The following is a 17333-nucleotide window of genomic DNA, read 5'->3' as shown; positions in this document are numbered from 1 at the left end:
GTGCGACATTCGCTTTGCGGCTGTCTGTAGTCCGCTGTGCGACGCTCGCTTGGCGGCAGTGCCGCGGTCCCGCGCGCTTTGCGGCAGCCATGGCGGCGCAGTTCAGCACGGCGCTGCAGCTGACGGAGCTGGACGATTTCATCGCCCCCGCGCAGGTGACGGCGCCGGGACCCCCCGGAGCGGCCCTGAGGGGATGTTCCTGTCCCTGAGGGGATGTTCCTGTCCCTGAGGGGAGTTCCCGGCTTGAGGGGATGTTCCCTCCCCGGGGAGATGTTTCCGTCCTTGAGGGGATGTTCCCGTCCCTGAGGGGAGTTCCCGGCTTGAGGGGATGTTCCCGGCTCTGAGGGGATGTTCCTGACCCTGAGGGGATATTCCCGTCCCTGAGGGGATGTTGCCGGCTCTGAGGGGAGGTTCAGGCAGAAAGGGACCTGGGGGTGCTGGACAGGAGGCTGAACACGAGCCAGCAGTGTGCCTCGGTGGCCAAGAGGCCGATGGCCCCTGGCCTGGCTCAGGAATGGTGTGGCCAGCAGGAGCAGGGAGCTCATTCTGCCCCTGGGCACACCTCGAGGGCTGTGCCCAGCTCTGGCCCCTCCGTTTGGGAAGGACATGGAGATGCTTGAGCACATCCAGAGGAGGCACCGAGGCTGGAGAAGGGCTGGGAGCACAAACCCTGTGAGGAGCTGGGCTTGTTCAGCCTGTTCACCTCTGTGAGGAGCATTTGAAGGAGCTGGGGTTGTTCATTCTGGAGAAGAAAAGGTTCAGAGGTGCCCTCATTGCTCTCCACAGCTCCTGAAGGGAGGTTCAGGCAGGTGGGGTCGGTCTCTTCCACCTGCAGCACTGACAGAACAGGAGGACACAGCCTCAGCTACGGCAGGGAAGGTTTAGGTCGGATATCAGGAAAAAATGTTTCACTGAAAGAATAATAAAATACTGGAATTGTCTTCCCAGGGAGGTGGTGGAATCACCGTCTCTGGATGTGTTTAAAAAAAGACTGGACTTGGCACTCGGTGATGACACTGGAGTATTTTTTATTTTTCCTGCTGGTCCCTGGGATGACACTGGAGTATTTTTTATTTTTCCTGCTGTTCCCAGTGCTCAGCATCCAGAGCTGCTGGTCGAGCCCCTGATTTATTTATTCTTTATTCAACCCCCTATATTTATTCTTTATTCAACCCCCTATATTTATTTTTATTCAATCCCCAAAATTTCTTTTTTATTAAATCCCCAATATTTCTTTTTTTATTCAGTCCCCATCATTATTGTTTATTCAATCCCCTATCATTATTTATTTTTTATTCAATTCCCTATCATTATTTATTTTTTATTCAATCCCCAATATTTACTTTTTATTCAACCCCCTATATTTATTTTTTACTCAACTGCCAATATTTATTTTTTAGTTAATCCCCTATATTTATTTTCATTGAATCCCCAATATTTATTTTTTATCCAATCCCCAATATTTATTTTTATTCAATCCCCAATATTTATTTTTATTCAATCCTCATATTTATTTTTTATTCAACCCCAATATTTGTTTTTTATTCAAAACCCCATCTTTATTTTTGATTCAACCCCAATATTTATTTTTTATTCAACCCCCTGTCTTTATTTTTTATTGAATCCCCAATTTTTTTTTAATTCAATCCCCAATATTTATTTTTTATTTACTCTCCTATATTTATTTTTTATTCTACACCCAATATTTATTTTTTATTCAGTCCCCTCTTCCTTGCTCAGCTCCTGAGTCCAGCTCTGCTGCTCTTTCAGGAGTGCATCAAACCTGTGAAAGTGCAGAAAAACCCAGCAAAAGCAGCAGCCAGGATCAGGATCGAGCCTGATGGAAGCTACTTCCAGGTTAACCAGGTACCCAGTGGAAAAGAAACAGAAAAATGAGTGTATTTTAATTATTTTCATTATCTACATCCACTTTGAGGCATTACCTCAAAGAGATGCTGTCAGCCTTGGGTTTTTTTTTTTTTTGTTTTAATTTATAATCAATAATTCCAATTTTGTGCCACTTTTATTCTCTGAAGCATGGCGTTAATTACTGATTATTAAAATAAGAGCAGATAAGGTGAAGTTTTATAAAACTTGAATTAATCAGCATTTTAATTTATAAATACTATTTTTAAGCAGTCATTTTTTCATCAGTAATTCCAATTTATTCCAGTTTTTTATGCTCTGAAACCCTGCTATTAATTGGTGATGGTTTTCATAAGAGAGCAGATAAGGTGAAAAGTTTATTTATTTTATTTATTTTATCAACATTTAAAGATTGGCAATTCCAGGTTGGTTGTGACAACGTCCTGGTGCTCCCTCAGAGATTTAACCAAGATATTTTTACTAAATCGTGCTGGATTTTTAAAAAATAATATTTTAAATTATTTCTTTAAAAGCTTGAAGAATTCAGAAGCTTCCAAAAGGCACATTAATTTTTTTCTGTTTTCACAAAAAAAAGGGTGGCATTGTTCAGTTCGCCAGGTTGGGAATTCCTTTAGGAATGGAAATTGGAATTTTAGGCTGATTTTGATTTTAATAAAGAAGGACACAAAGGAGGATGGTTCTTTATTTTAAAATGTTAATAGTGCCTCATTTCCTGGTCTATTCCTGGCTTTTTTTAGAGGAGAATCTCTTGGAAAAATCAAATTATTCAGGGCAGATAGAAGGGAAAAAATTCCCTTCCAGTGTCTGGGATGAAATCCCTCAGCAAATCGCCTTTGCTGTGCCAAATAATCCCATTTAAAACAGCAGCTCCAGGTGCTTTTGTCCTCATCTCCTTAAAAATAAAGAGATTTTTTAAAATTATAAACCAACAGCATCAAAAGAGCAATAATCACTATTATGGTAACAAAGTGGGGAAATTGCTCCTTAAATTCTGGGCTCAGAACTGAGCCTGCTCTGGGCTTTTTTGGGGATTTTTTTTGGTGGTTTTTTTTTGGTATCGTTTTGTGGTTCTTTGGGTTTGTTTTTTGTTTGGTTGTTTTTTTGGGTTTTTGTGGGTTTTGTTTGTTTGTTTTTGTGGTTTTTTTTTTGTAGGATGGGGAAGCAGAAAAGCTGGAGAAAGCCAAAATCACCCTGAACGATTGCCTGGCCTGCAGTGGCTGCATCACCTCGGCTGAGACTGTCCTGGTCAGGCAGCAGAGCCACGGGGAGCTCTGCAAGGTGCTGGCCCTCAACAAGGTGGGAGCCTGAATCCCTGCAGGAAATCTGGGAAAATCTGGGAAAATCAGAATTCCTGAGCCCTGGGCTCTTCCTGCTTCACCCCTGGCCTTTATTCTCATTTTGAAGGGCTTTATTCTCATTTTTAAGGGCTTTATTCACATTTTTAAAAGCTTTATTCTCATTTTTAAAAGCTTTGGTGTGAATTCTTCCTTGGGGGATGAAGGTGAGGAGCTCTGTGCTGCTGCCAGCTCTGCCTGTGCCACATTTTGGGATTTTTTGGGGGTTTTTTTCCCAGGCTGCCTGTACCACATTTTGGGATTGTTTAGTTTTTTTCCCAGGCTGCCTGTGCCACATTTTGGAATTATTGGTTTTTTTTCCCAGGCTGCCTGTGCCACATTTTGGAATTGGTTTTTTTCCCAGGCTGCCTGTGCCACATTTTGGAATTATTTGGTTTTTTTCCCAGGCTGCCTGTGCCACATTTTGGAATTATTTGTTTTTTTTTCCCAGGCTGCCTGTACCACATTTTGGGATTGTTTAGTTTTTTTCCCAGGCTGCCTGTGCCACATTTTGGAATTATTGGTTTTTTTTCCCAGGCTGCCTGTGCCACATTTTGGAATTGGTTTTTTTCCCAGGCTGCCTGTGCCACATTTTGGAATTATTTGGTTTTTTTCCCAGGCTGCCTGTGCCACATTTTGGAATTATTTGTTTTTTTTTCCCAGGCTGCCTGTACCACATTTTGGGATTGTTTAGTTTTTTTCCCAGGCTGCCTGTGCCACATTTTGGAATTATTTGGTTTTTTTTCCAGGCTGCTGCTGCCCACGAGCAGAAGCTGGTGGTGGTTTCTGTCTCCCCTCAATCCAGAGCCTCCCTGGCTGCAAGGTGCAAACTGGGGCTGCTGGAGACAGCCCAGAAGCTGACCACCTTCCTCAAGGGTTTGGGCAAGTTTGGGGCTTTCTGCTCAAATTAAAGGGATTTATTTAACCCCCGGGGGAATTCCAGACTGTCCAAAAATGCAGTCCCACAATGAGCTTGGAGAAAGGAGGGTGAGGGGTTTTTTATAAGAGCAGATGGTGACAGGACAAGGGAAAGGTGCCAGAGGGCAGGGTCAGATGCTGGGCAGCAATTCCTGCCTGGCAGGGTGGGCAGCCCTGGCACAGATTCCCAGAGAACCTCTGGCTGCCCCTGGATCCCTGGAAGTGCCCAGGACCAGGCTGGCTCACCCTGGGATAGTGGGAAATACCAAAACTGGCTGAGTTTTGAGGTCCTTTCCAACCCAAACCATTCCATCCCTCTATAAAACCTCTAAAGAACCACTGAAAAGAACTTGTACATTTTACATTTCCACCTCTCCTGTGAATTTTCCTCCTCTTCCCATCCCAAAAAATGTCTCAGTGGGCTCAGCACCCGTGCCTGGGTTTGCCTGTGGTGGAAGTGGGAGGATTTTTGCTGTGTTTTGCTGCATCCTGAGGGTTCTCACCCAGCTGCTGCCCTGCCCAGGTGTGCACCACGTGTTTGACACGACCTTCTCCAGGAACTTCAGCCTCCTGGAGAGCCAGCAGGAGTTTGTCAGACGCTTCCACAGACAAGCAGAGGACAAAACAGCCCTGCCCATGCTGGCCTCTGCCTGCCCAGGTATGGCTTCAGTTCCAGCTGCAATCCCAAATCCAGAAGCTGCTCAGAAAGCTGCAAATGTTTGTTCTTACCTGCAGGATTGTTCTCCTCACAGCACAGATTTTGGTGCTAAAGCAGTGGTGAGACACCTTAAAAATCACTCTGGACTTGCACTTGTTTCCTTTTTAGGCTGAACATGGTTATTAAACCTGGGGTTTGGGGAGAATGGGCAGAGTGAATGTCTGCTGCTTATTTTTTAATTGAATTTGTGGGTGATGTTCCTTCCAGGTTGGATCTGCTACGCAGAGAAAACCCACGGCAGCTTCATCATCCCCCACATCAGCACCACCAAATCCCCCCAGCAGGTCATGGGCTCCCTGGTCAAGGGCTACTTTGCAGAGCAGCAGGTAAAGCTCTAAAAATGCTCTTCTTGCTGCAAAACTCCTCCAATTCAACACTTCAGGCTGATTTTTTATCAGTTTGCCATGTGTAACACACATTTAAGGGTCAATATTGCCTTGGAGAAAGCAGAAATCTTCCTCACTTCTGTCTTAGCTAATGAATAGTAATTAGGGAAGAGCACTGAGCATGGGCTAAATAAATTAAACCCTCTGAATTATTTGGGAAAGCTGAGGAACCTTATTTTCATTGTCTTTGTGCTCCTGTTGTTTCAATTGGTGAATAATTTCAAATAAGTGACCCAAGCTGAGTTTGCAGTGGGTACGGAGATCATGGATTCTCCAAAAATGATCCTTCATTCCCAGCTTGCTTCTGTGACCTCTGGGAAGGTTCCAGGTGGGAGCTGGAAATCCCCACAGAGCCTGGACTGGGCCAGGAAGGGGCTGCAGCACCCACTGGCATTTCTGGCTGTGACACTTGCATGAGGCAGCTGCAGATTTGAGACAAAATTTGGCAATTTTCTGGGGATATTTGGCACTGGAATATGGGGCCCAGGGTCAGTGAGCTGTTGGCTCAGCCTGTGTTTGTTGCTTGGATGATCCTGAGGTTTTTGTGGGACTCCAGATCATGTCCTGAGGGGCTGAGCTTTGGGAGCAGGGAGGAATTTTATTCCCTAATGCTTTAATTAGGGATTGGCTTCTCTGCTGACCTTGGATCATTGCACCAGAATGAGGGAAACTTCCAGGAGCTGAAGGGAGCCTGAGGAAAGATGGAAAGATGTTATTCCCAAAGGCCTGGAGTGCCAGGACACAGAGAATGGCTGCCCACTGCCAGAGGGCAGGGTTGGATGGGTGTTGGGAAGGAATTCCTGGCTGGGATGGAATTCCCAGAGCAGCTCCATGCCCCTGGAGCCCTGGCAGTGCCCAAGGCCAGCCTGGAGCAGCCTGGGACAGTGGGAGGTGTTGGGGTTGGGCTGGATGGGCTTTAAGGTCCCTCCCAACCCAAACCATTCCAGGATTCCACAAAACCTGTGAAGGTTTCCATGTCTGCTGACACTGACTGAGCTGAAATTGGCTTCTAGGACAGAAATCATTTCATTCACTCAGAAATATTTAAATGCACAAATACTCAGCCGTAGTGGGGCACAGTGGCATTATTTCCCCCACTCCCCTTTGTCCCTGGAATGCACTCCTCCCAAAATCAGGGGGATTTTGGCTGCCCCAGCCTTGTCTCCCTTGCAGCACCTGCCCCCTGACAGGATCTACCACGTCACTGTCATGCCCTGTTATGACAAAAAGCTGGAGGCCTCCAGGCCAGACTTTTTCAACCAGGAATACCAGACCAGGGATGTGGATTGTGTCATCACCACAGGTAAGCAGAGCCACAGGAGACTCCCAATTCCAGCAAACTCTCCCTGGCTTTAATAACCCTTTGTCTCTGATAGGGGTTGGATATTGATCTACATTTACATTTAATCGTGCAAATCATGCCCTGGTGAAATGCTGGTGCAGTTTTGGGACTGCTCTGTCGGGTTTGTTTCCCTTTTTCCCAAAACTTAAGAACTCTTTGTGCCTTGTTCTGCCCTAGGAGAAGTGCTGAAGCTGCTGGAGGAAGAAGGAGTGTCCCTGTCTGATTTAGATCCTGCTCCTCTGGACACCATGTAAGAGTAAAATCCCATTTCAGTTATCTTCCCTTTCCTCCAGGATTTAGGGAGTTCAGAATTCTCTTTACTCCAGGATTTAAGGAGCTCAGAATTCCCCTTTCCTTGTTCTCTTTACTCCAGGATTTAGGGAGTTCAGAATTCTGTTTATTCCAGGATTTAAGGAGCTCAGAATTCCCTTCTCCCTGTTCTCTTTCCTCCAATAATTAGGAAGTTCAGAATTTCCCTGTTCCTTTTCCTCTAGGATTTAGAGAGTTCATAATTTTCTTTCCTCCAGGATTTAGGGAGTTCAGAATTCCCCTTTCCTTGTTCTCTTTCCTCCAGGATTTAGGGAGTTCAGAATTCTCTTTACTCCAGGATTTAGGGAATTCAGAATTCCCTTTTCCCTGTTCCTTTTCCTCCAGGATTTAGGGTGTTTAGAATTCTCTTTACTCCAGGATTTAGGAAATTCAGAATTCCATTTTCCCTGTTCCTTTTCTTCCAGGATTTTGGGAGTTCAGAATTCCCCTTTTCCTGCTGTTTTACACAAGTGTGTTTACCCTTGGTTTGGTTTCTTGTGTCACTTGAACCAGAACAACTGGGAGTTAAAACAAACATTTAATGTACAGAATGTGTACATTTCCATTGGACAATCACTCCAGCTCCTTTCATCCCACAAAAAGCTGCTGCAGGCTTTGGGAAGGACAAGAATCTCTCCTAAAATTCCTAAAATCTGTGCTAAAAAACCCCTGAAGCAGAAGCTGCTGCTCCTCCTACCAGAACCACTGCAGAGACCCCAGAATTAAAGCAGAAGTGACAAATATTTCGGTCACCCAGTTAATCTTGGTGAAAAATGAAAAATTCAGGGGGTGCCAGGGGCGGGGTGGGAGCACATTTTGGGCTCTGAGGCGACAGCAGGGCTGGCTCTGCACTGAGCACCCAGAGCTGCAGAGAGGCTCAGCAGCACCTCCCTGAACTATTCATCAATTCATGAGGATTAATTAGACAACCATGGAATGCTTTGGGTGGGAAGGACTTAAAAATCATCCAACCCCAACGCCTTGCAGCGTCCCAGGCTGCTCCGAGCCCCATCCAGCCTGACCTGGGCCACTTCCAGGGCTCCACCCCCATCCCCTGGAGCCATCAGTGGGCAAAGCCGGAGCTCAGGGAAAGCTGCAGTTAGTTTGGGGCACCCCTGGAGCTTTGTGTGACCCCCCAAACCTGAAGCTGCTGCTGCTGTGCCCCCCAGGCTGGGCAGGGCTGCAGAGGAGCTGAGCTGTCACCGAGGAGGGGGCTCGGGGGGGTACCTGGAGCACATCTTCAGACACGCGGCCCGCGAGCTCTTCGGCGTCCACGTGGCCTCCATCCACTACAGACCTCTCAGGTAAGGAGCTGCAAGCTCAGGCTATTCCCAGGAATTCTTCTCCTTGTTCAGGGGTTGAAATTATTGGGGTTTTTTTGAGGGTTTTTGAGGTTTTTTTGGGGGTTTTTTGCAATGTTAAACTTCACTCCAATCTGAGAATCGGCTGCTCTCTCCCCAGCTGCTCAGCAATAAATCAGCCAATTCCATGCAGGCAGGAAGAATTCCAGGGAGAATTCCAAGGACAGTTCAGGGGAAAATTCCAGCCCCTTCTCCCGCCACACCCTGGAGTTTGGCCTGGTGGATTCTCCCACTGATAACTTTTAGAATAATTATACAACTTTAGGGTAATTGAGAAGGCAGAGCTCTCGTGGAGCTGGGATTCCTCACCTCAGGGAGATTTGTCACTGGTTACTGACCCCAAAAAAACTTGTGGGAAGGCTTTGGGGCTCTGTTTAACTGGAGTGAAACAGAAAATAAATCACCTGAGTTTGGGCATTGAGGCTCATCCACCTGAGATTCCTTCTGGCTTCCCAATTCTAATTTAATAAATCCTTTGGAATTATTTATATCCCCGATGAGCAGTTTTTATGTTTAGGATTCTCTGGTTTAAGAAGCAGAAAAAGCTGTCTCAAAATCTTGATAAAAATCAAATTACTTACTTTTTTTTATCAGGACCAGGTATTCCAAGTAACCTTAGAAATCTGGAATCCTCAATCAGGGTTTGTTCCCATGTTTGATGACCCAGCAGAAGTCAAAAAATCCCCTCAGGGGCTGAAGGAAGTCAGGTCAGTGAGGGAAAGCTCCCTGTGCTGAGCTTTTCAGGCTTTATCCAGCACTGATGTCCTTCAGCAAACTCTGCTCAGGTGGCTCCAGCAATCCTGGAAGGTTCTGGAAGGAATTCCTTCCTGTTTTCCTTGGAAGGCACAGAACTGGGACATCTTCAGTGAGACTCACAGAGCGTTTGGGTTTTGAAGTTGAAAACAGAAACTCATTTGGAGAAGCCACTTGCTGTGCTCTGCTCCCTCAGGAACAAGGACTTCCAGGAGGTGACCCTGGAGAGGGATGGAGAGGTCCTGCTCCAGTTTGCCCTGGCCTATGGATTCAGGAACATCCAGAACCTGGTGCAGAAGCTGAAGCGAGGGAAGTGCCCCTATCACTACGTGGAGGTGATGGCCTGTCCCTCAGGTGAGGCTGCTCTCCAACCCACACAGGAGAAACGGGAGATTTCTCCCCAACTTGGGCTGTGGCAGCACACCATCACAGCTGTGTGGGGATTTTCCTACCTCTGAGCCAGGAATTCCTCAGGATTTAAAGAATTGCAGCTGAATTCCATCATAGAACACTTGCATCATTAATTCATTAATTAATTAATTGTTTTTAAGGAGGATTTCCTGAGCTCTGGTAGCTGAGGGGATTTTCCCCCTGAAATTGCCCAAACCTGACTATCACACTTAGAGAAAATGCTGCTGTGCCTGGAGAAAGTCACTTCCTTAAAACCTGGTTCCATTTTCCTCTTCCTGGAACAGAAGAGGAGGCAGAGAGCAGGGGAGCAGGGGCAGCCTGAGCCCCCTGAGGGAGCTGCTCCTTCCCAAGGATCTACAGAGCTCTGGCAGCTCCCAGAGCACGTCCCAGGCACTTTTCCCTTTCCTCCAGCTGGGCCTGCAAGGCTGGGCTGATCTGGGCTGGGCTGGGCTCTGGTTCTGTTCTGGGGGCAGGAGATAAGAGCTGGAGCCAGCCCAGCATCTCCCTGCCCTGTGCCCTGCTGCTGGCAGATAACTGGGACTGAGCCTCCATCCCTGAGGTGTTTTCATTCCTGCAGCTCTTTGCAGGAGCAGGATCAATGGGCTGGAAGTTCTGAGGATGTTTTCCCAGCTGAACTGCTTCGTCCTTTATTTTGTTTTTCCTCTCAGGCTGTCTGAATGGAGGAGGGCAGATCAAACTGGAGGGGGAATCCAGCAAGGAGGAGCTGCAGCAGGTGGAGAGGTTGTATGAATCCCTGAGGGCTGAGATTCCAGAGGAAAACCAGGCTGTGAGGGAGCTCTACGAGCACTGGCTGGGGGGCTGGGGCTCGGACAGGGCTCTGCAGGTGCTGCACACACAGTACCACGCCGTGGAGAGAGCCAGCTCTGCCCTCAGCATCAAGTGGTGAGACCTCAGTGCCTTCTGAACTCACATCCTGCAAGGATTCCCTGCAATTCCTGCCTCTGGGAATGTGCCTGGCACCGCTCACTCCTCCAGCTGCAGGATGAGGTGATGGGAGTAAACCCAAAGTCGGGCAGGGACACGTCCCAGGCTGATGGGGCAGCCCTGCACTGCTCCAGCAGCCCCATCCCTGCCACAGCTGAGGGGCTGGGGGGTTCAGAGCTCGATGTGCCTCCCCCAGGCCTTGCTGGATCGTCACAGCACTCAGTTCTGTGCCTGGAACAGCCTCATTTTGTCAGAAGTGGTCTCACGAGGCCTGGAGTTCTCCCCTCTCGCTGCCCTGCAGGGTCTGTGCCCTCAGAGGGGGGATCCAAATCCTGGCATCATCCCTGGGGCTGCAGAGGGACTGGAGAGAATGCTGGAAAAACCCCTGTGATTCCTTTTCCTTAAATTATCATAATTTATACCAAGGGCAATTACTTCTCTGTTTTCTTCATAAACCCTCAGCAGGGAGTCACAGAATTGTCACACCTACAGCCACTTACTGAGATAAAATCCCTAAATCCAGACAAAACGGGCACTTACTGCTGGATAACACCCCAAAATTGCCACCAAATAATTCCTGGCCTTGGGGCTGGCAGCAGCCAAAGCCTCCTCTGCACTTTGTTCCAATGAATCCACAGAGCAAATGATGATTCTCATGCTTTTTAATTAAAAGCTTTCCATTTTTCAGCTGTTGCTGACCATTAATGACCTCACAGTGTTCTAAGGCATCAACCTCCCCCTGCTGCCCCTTCCCCTCCTTCCTGAGGAGCAATTTGGTGCTTCCAGTGAATTCTCTTTTCCATGCAGGGATTGGATTAAACCAGGAAAGGGCCAGGGAGAGGCTCCAGGCTGGACTCAGTGCAGAGTCAGCCCAGAAATGCACAAATCAGTGAAGCTGAATTGGCTGGAAATGAAATAATCAGGGCTTTATCCACAGCCTGAATTCCCCAGTTCCCAGGCCACCAACGCACACAGAGGTCCCTGCAGCCACCCTGGGGTCCCTGGCTGCCACCAGAAGAGCTGGAATTTGTCCCAGCTTTGAGGCGTGGGGCAGGCTCGGGGCTGGTTCAGGCACACAGGGGCATCCCTGCTCCCAGGATAAATAAAATTCCAAAGGGGACACCCACAACTCCAGCATTTCATGGAAACTGGGGAATTCAGGCTGTGGATAAAATCCTTCCCCTACCATGCAAAGTAAATCCAAACTATAACTTAATAAAAGAAAAAAAAAAAAGAAAACCTTGGTTTGTAGCACAGCAAAAAGCCCCAAACCAGACTCCAGTGGCAACAAAGAAATTCACAGTTCACACATGAAAATCCCTGAAATCAACTCTGTCCCAGTGATCAAACCCTCGTTTTGTCTACAAAAAAAACAAAACAACCAGGGAGTGACTTCACTGGTGTGAAGTGCCTCCCCACAGCTGCAAACAAAACTCTGCTCCTTTCTCAGACTCAAAAGAAAAAATAAGAAAGCACAGCCCTGATTTTGCACAAAGTGAAGGCTGGGGAGGCCTGGGAGCCCCAGCTGCTCCCTGGCTGTGGTCAAGGGAATGTGCACGGAGTTGGCACTGAGTGTTTTACCTTGGAAAAAGCAAAAAGCAAAAAGGGATGCCTGGCAGCACTTTGTTCTTGGCTGCCCAAACTCTGTCCCACCCTGGGAAATCCCTCTGGGGCAAACCCTGACCCCACCTGGGCACCCCACAGGGGCCAAGGGCTCCCCAAGGCAGCGCCTGGGCCACAAATCCCTACAGAAATCCCTGTGGGACCTACTGGAAAAGAGGGAAAAACGAGGGGGGAACCCAGCCAAGCCCTGCTGTGATGAGGGATTTGGCAGCACAGAGCTGGAGTCAGCTGGGTACTGGTGCCACCAGTGCCACCAGCCACTCCCCAGTTTCCCGTGGGGGGGTCCAAGTGTCCGTCACCAGGACACGGGGCCAGAGGGGCCGAGGGGGCTGGAGCAGGGCCAGGAGGGCTCCCAGCAGTGCCAAAGGCACCAGCACAGCCCTGGGACTGGGATAGGGGCCTGGCAGGGCAGGCTGGCACCCCCTGGGGCACAGCACCACAATCCCTGAGCCTTCCTGCCCTTCCCTGGCACTGAGCCCCAACCTGGGACTGCCCCCAGCCACGTCCTGACCTCTGCCAGCATCCCAAGGGGGGGTCCCACAGCCAAAGGGATCCAGGAGCTCCACGGGGAGCCCCAGGAGCCAGAGGGGAGCAGAGCAGAGCAGCCTTAAAGACAAAACCCAGCTGGGCACAGCCAGGAGGGAGCCCTGGCACCACGGGGGTGTCACTTCTTCTCCAGGAAGGGCTCGAAGAGCCCCCAGTCGAAGGCCAGCATGGCCTGCGGGTTGGGCCTCTCCTTGGGCTTCTTGAAGTTGTCCCTCTGGGAGCGCAGCGCCCGCAGCACCTCCACGGGCTCCGTCCTGCCCGTGAACCTCTGCACGGCCTCCTCCCTGCAGGGGGACAGAGCTGCTGAGCCCCGGGCAGGAGGGACCCCGGCCCGCTGGCATGGACAGCACGGGCTCCCACCTGGGCTGGTCCCACACCACCACCGGGCTGGTCCCACCTGGGCTGGTCCCACACCATCACTGGGCTGGTCCCACACCATCACCGTGCTGGTCCCACACCATCACGGCACCTCTGGGCTGACCCCGTGCCCGGGCAGCCTCCCTGGGGTGTCCCAGCAGGTTTTTGGGAACGGGGGGAGATGCAGGAGGAGAAGAGGAGCAGGTTTGGGGCAGGAGGGCAGCAGTGCTTACGTGAGCCGCAGGAAGGGGTTGTAGAGGAACTCCTCCTCCAGCGTGGAGGGCACCGTGGGCAGGTCCTCGTCATCCCGCTGCTGCCAGGGGAACAGAGGTGTCCAAATGTGGGTATGCTCAGCTCAGAGAGAAAGGAGAAAGATTTCTGCCAGGCTAAGGCTGGGAAAAAGTCCCAGAGGAATGTAAACAATTATTATCTTTCCATTCATATTGTTTGTGATATGTTTTACCACATATGTGAGATTTACCACGTTTTACCAGGTATGTTCTACCACACTGCCCTAAGTCCAGTGCACCAATCAGGTGAAATGTTTTTACTTTAAGACCAATGGAATTAACGCTCACGATGTTCTCTTTAAAAGACAAAAGTGCTTTTGGATAAATGCTCATTTTGCCTTCTGAAATCATGGGAGTCATTTCGCCCATCCCTGCCTCGACAGCGTCCTCCAAATCCTGCTGCCACCCCACAGCCCAGCCCCACCCTGGCACAGGGGGCACCGCCACTTACTTTGGCCCACGCTAGCTTCTCCTTCACCTTTTCATTCTCTGGCTCCACCTTCAAGGCGAATTTCAGGTTTCTGACGGTGCATTCGTGGCCACAGAAAACCTTCTGCAGGAGGCAGCGGCGTCAGAGGCGCTCCCGGGGCCGAGCCCAGCCCGGGACCCCTGGCCCGAGCCCCCCGGCTGGGGCAGGACCCTCACCGTGTCCCTGGGCAGAGCCCCCAGGATCTGGGTGAGGTTGGTGAGCATCTGCTCCGCCGTGCCCTCGAAGAACTGCCCGCAGCCCCCCACGAACAGCGTGTCACCTGTGGGACAGGGGTGGGCACCGGGGGACCCCAGGGCCGGGCACGGCGGTGCCGGGGTCACCCCAGCAGCGCTGGGAGGGGGGACAGGCAGCACACAGGCAGCGTGTCCCCAAAAACAAGCGGGGCCACGTACCTGAGAAAAGGGCTGGAGCATCCGGGGAATCGTCCTCCCACATGAAGTAGCACATGTGGCCCGAGGTGTGGCACGGGGTGAAGAGACACCTCACCCTGATGGACCCAAACTGGGGGGACACAGGGTCAGGGTTCCACTGCGGGGGACAGATGCACCCCCCAGACCTCCCCCTGCCTCCAGAGCTGAGGGGGCTCGGGCTGGGTGCAGCTGTGACTGCCCCGGTGGCGTTTGGGGCACCGGGAGGGGGTGGGAGCCTCCAGCAGAACCCCGAACAGGCCCCGTGGGATTGGGATGAGGCTCCTGCTCCATCCCAGCCTTGAATCCACGGGGCCACGTCTGCCCCCAGCCCAGGACAGCAAGAGCTGAGCACGGCCCAGCAGCACCGGCACCACTGGGGACAGCATCACCCAGTGTGACCACCCCACTGGGGACAGCGTGATCACCCCACTGGGGACAGTGTGATCACCCCACTGGGGACAGTGTGACCACCCCACTGAGCACAGTGTGACCAGCCCTGTGGGGACAGTGTGATCACCCCACTGGGGACAGTGTGACCACCCCACTGAGCACAGTGTGATCACCCCACTGAGAACAGTGTGACCACCCCACTGGACACTTCTCTGGGCACAGTGTGACCACCCATTGGGGACAGTGTGACCACCCCACTTCACCCCCCACTGGCCACCCCACTGGGGACCCCAGTCCCACTGCAGCCATCAGGAGGAGCCATGTGTGAGCTCTGGGCCCCCTCTGTTCCTCGCTGTCCCCTTTTGTCCCCCTCTGTCCCCGGGCACGCACCGCCAGCTCCTGGCCGTGGCTGACCCTGTGTGTGAGGGCCCCGACGCGCTCGTCAGCCCCGAACACCTGCAGGCCTGGCAGGAGCCGGGCCAGCTCCTCATTGCCCCTGGCGTGGTCCCTGCGGGCAGAGCAGGACTGGCATTGGCACTGGGATTGGCATTGGGAGCTGGCACTGTCCCCAAGGGGACGCGGCCACCCCCAGCCAGCCTCTCCTACCAGTGGTGGTGGGTGGTGAGGATGGCCTTGAGCACCACGTCCTCCTTCCTGACGATCTCCAGCAGCTGAAAGGGACCAGAGTGGCACTGGGAGGTGGCACACAGCCACCCCGTGCCCTGTCCCCACTGCCACCGGGCAGGGCGGCCCCCCAGAGCACCCCCTGAGGGGCCACAGGCTGAGGGTGGCACTCAGGGGACACCCCGGGCAGGGGGACGGGACCGCGCTGGCTCCGTGGCCACGGGGGCGTTTTTGGCTTTCCCAGGGAAGGCACAGAGGAGGGCACGGTGCCACCCACACTGCCAGCCACTGCAGCGCCACAGGGCACTGCCAGCCCCGGCACGGCTGCCAGGAGGCTCCGGATGCCAGTGGAGCACCCAGGGCCAGGAGTGAAGCCCGGCTCAAGAGGAAGGAAATGCCCGAGGCAGCAGCAAAGGCTGAAAAGCCACGAAAGTGCTCAGGGGTGGCACCAGGGACACCGGGCACAGCTCAGGGGTGGCACCGGGGACACCGGGCACAGCTCAGGGGTGGCACCAGGGACACCGGGCACAGCTCAGGGGTGGCATTGGGGACACCGGGCACAGCTCAGGGGTGGCACCAGGGACACCGGGCACAGCTCAGGGGTGGCACCGGGGACACCGGGCACAGCTCAGGGGTGGCATTGGAGACACCAGGCACAGCTGAGGGGTGGCATTGGGGACACCAGGGACACCGGGGACAGCTTGGGGGTGGCACTGGGGACACCGGGCACAGCTGGGGGGTGGCACTGGGACACCAGGAACAGCTCAGGGGTGGCACTGGGGACAACAGGCACAGCTCAGGGGTGGCACCGAGGACACCGGGCACAGCTCAGGGGTGGCACCAGGGACACCGGGCACAGCTCAGGGGTGGCATTGGGGACAACAGGCACAGCTCAGGGGTGGCATTGGGGACACCGGGCACAGCTCAGAGGTGGCACCAGGGACACCGGGCACAGCTCAGGGGTGGCATTGGGGACACCGGGCACAGCTCAGGGGTGGCATTGGGGACACCGGGCACAGCTCAGGGGTGGCACCAGGGATACCGGGCACAGCTCAGGGGTGGCATTGGGGACAACAGGCACAGCTCAGGGGTGGCATAGGGGACACCGGGCACAGCTCAGGGGTGGCAACAGGGACACAGAGCACAGCTTAGGGGTGGCAACAGGGACACTGGGAACAGCTGGGGGGTGGCACTGGGGACACTGGGGACACCGGGCATAGCTCGGAGTGCCACTGGGGACACAGAGCACAGCTGAGGGGTGCCACTGGGGACACCGGGGACAGCACTCAGGGGTGGCACTAGGGACACCGGGGACAGCTGGGGGGTGGCACTGGGGACACCAGGGACACCGGGGACAGCTTGGGGGTGGCACCGAGGACACCGGGCACAGCTCAGGGCTGGCACCGGGTACACCGGGTACACCGGGGACAGCGGGCAGGGGGTCCCACGGCCCACCCGCGGCGCTGGGGCTCGGTCCTGCCCGGGGGATGCCCCACGAGCGCCGCGCTGCCACCGCCACCCCCGCAGCCACGCGCGGAGCCGCTCACCCTCTTGGGCACCGCGGCGTCCACGGCCACGGCGCGCCGGCTGCTCTCCTCGATCACCAGGTACATGTAGTTGTCCTCCAGCACGGAGATCACCTTCACCTTCATGGCCCCGGGGACCGCGGAGGGGCTGCGGGACCCCGGCGCGTCCCCGGCGCCACCCCCGGGGCGGTCCCCGCCGCGCGCGGGGCGGGTCACGCAGCGTGGGGCGGGCACGGCACGGCACGGCCGCAGGGACAGCCCCTGTGCCAGCCTGGGGCCCCGCAGCGCAGCCTGAGCCCCCCGGGATGGAGGAAGGAGGGGAACCCCCCAGCCCTGCCCCCCAAATCAGGGGAGCCCCCCAACCCTGTTCCCAAAATCAGGGGAGCCCCCCAACCCTGTTCCCAAAATCAGAACCCCCCAGCCGTGCTCCCAAAATCAGGGGAACCCCCCAGCCCTGTTCCCAAAATCAGGGGAACCCCCCCCCAAGCCGTGCTCCCAAAATCAGGGTAACCCCCCAGCCCTGTTCCCAAAAATCAAGGGAACCCTCCCAGCCCTGCCCCCAAAAATCAGGGGAACCCCCCAGCCCTGCCCCAAAAATCAGGGGAACCCCCCAACCCTGTTCCCAAAATCAGAACCCCCCAGCCCTGCCCCCCAAAAATCAGGGGAACCCCCCCAGCCCTGCCCCCAAAATCAGAAGAATCCCCCAGCCCTGC

The 17333-nt window shown here is 53.2% G+C and overlaps 2 protein-coding genes across 6 annotated transcripts; one reads left to right on the top strand and one right to left on the bottom strand.

Moving 5' to 3' along the window:
- The first annotated feature begins 80 nt into the window (after positions 1-80).
- On the top strand, positions 81-11745 carry CIAO3 (cytosolic iron-sulfur assembly component 3). Its single transcript, XM_021547660.4, has 11 exons — positions 81-155; positions 1771-1866; positions 3040-3183; positions 3971-4103; positions 4663-4797; positions 5065-5183; positions 6417-6546; positions 6763-6835; positions 8064-8198; positions 9205-9362; positions 10088-11745. Exons 1-11 carry the CDS (start codon positions 90-92, stop codon positions 10324-10326), a joined length of 1428 nt encoding a protein of 475 aa, XP_021403335.1. The 5' UTR covers positions 81-89; the 3' UTR covers positions 10327-11745.
- LOC144245854 (hydroxyacylglutathione hydrolase-like protein) lies at positions 11012-16832 on the bottom strand. 5 transcript variants are annotated; one of them, XM_085592050.1, is made up of 8 exons: positions 16642-16832; positions 15077-15141; positions 14861-14978; positions 14063-14171; positions 13826-13929; positions 13632-13733; positions 13124-13268; positions 11012-12817 (listed from the first exon to the last, which is right to left on the bottom strand). In XM_085592050.1, the coding sequence occupies exons 1-8, from the start codon at positions 16744-16746 to the stop codon at positions 11907-11909; spliced, it is 1659 nt and encodes a 552-aa protein (XP_085448176.1). In that variant the 5' UTR covers positions 16747-16832; the 3' UTR covers positions 11012-11906. The 5 variants fall into 5 exon arrangements, with proteins under 5 accessions (XP_085448176.1, XP_085448177.1, XP_077643035.1 ...); XM_085592051.1 differs by having other exon boundaries at positions 13124-13244; XM_077786909.2 differs by having other exon boundaries at positions 13124-13203; positions 16642-16826.
- Between the last annotated feature and the right edge of the window lie 501 nt (positions 16833-17333).

The sequence above is a fragment of the Lonchura striata genome, chromosome 14 (genome assembly GCF_050655825.1).
Source record: "Lonchura striata isolate lonStrDom1 chromosome 14, ASM5065582v1, whole genome shotgun sequence".
Taxonomy (NCBI): Eukaryota; Metazoa; Chordata; class Aves; order Passeriformes; family Estrildidae; genus Lonchura; species Lonchura striata.
Note: the sequence above shows the minus strand (reverse complement) of the source record. Positions and strands in the feature narration are given on the sequence as shown.

Excerpts from the sequence above, each read along its gene's own strand:
- CIAO3 (XM_021547660.4), top strand. The coding sequence starts at position 90 with ATGGCGGCGCAGTTCAGCACGGCGCTGCAGCTGACGGAGCTGGACGAT. Across the intron at positions 1,867-3,039 it reads GCTACTTCCAGGTTAACCAG|GATGGGGAAGCAGAAAAGCT; the intron begins GTACCCAGTGGA and ends TTTTTTTTGTAG. Across the intron at positions 5,184-6,416 it reads GCTACTTTGCAGAGCAGCAG|CACCTGCCCCCTGACAGGAT; the intron begins GTAAAGCTCTAA and ends TCTCCCTTGCAG.
- LOC144245854 (XM_085592050.1), bottom strand. The coding sequence starts at position 16,746 with ATGAAGGTGAAGGTGATCTCCGTGCTGGAGGACAACTACATGTACCTG. Across the intron at positions 15,142-16,641 it reads ACGCCGCGGTGCCCAAGAGG|CTGCTGGAGATCGTCAGGAA; the intron begins GTGAGCGGCTCC and ends GGTCCCTTTCAG. Across the intron at positions 14,979-15,076 it reads CTCACCACCCACCACCACTG|GGACCACGCCAGGGGCAATG; the intron begins GTAGGAGAGGCT and ends CTCTGCCCGCAG.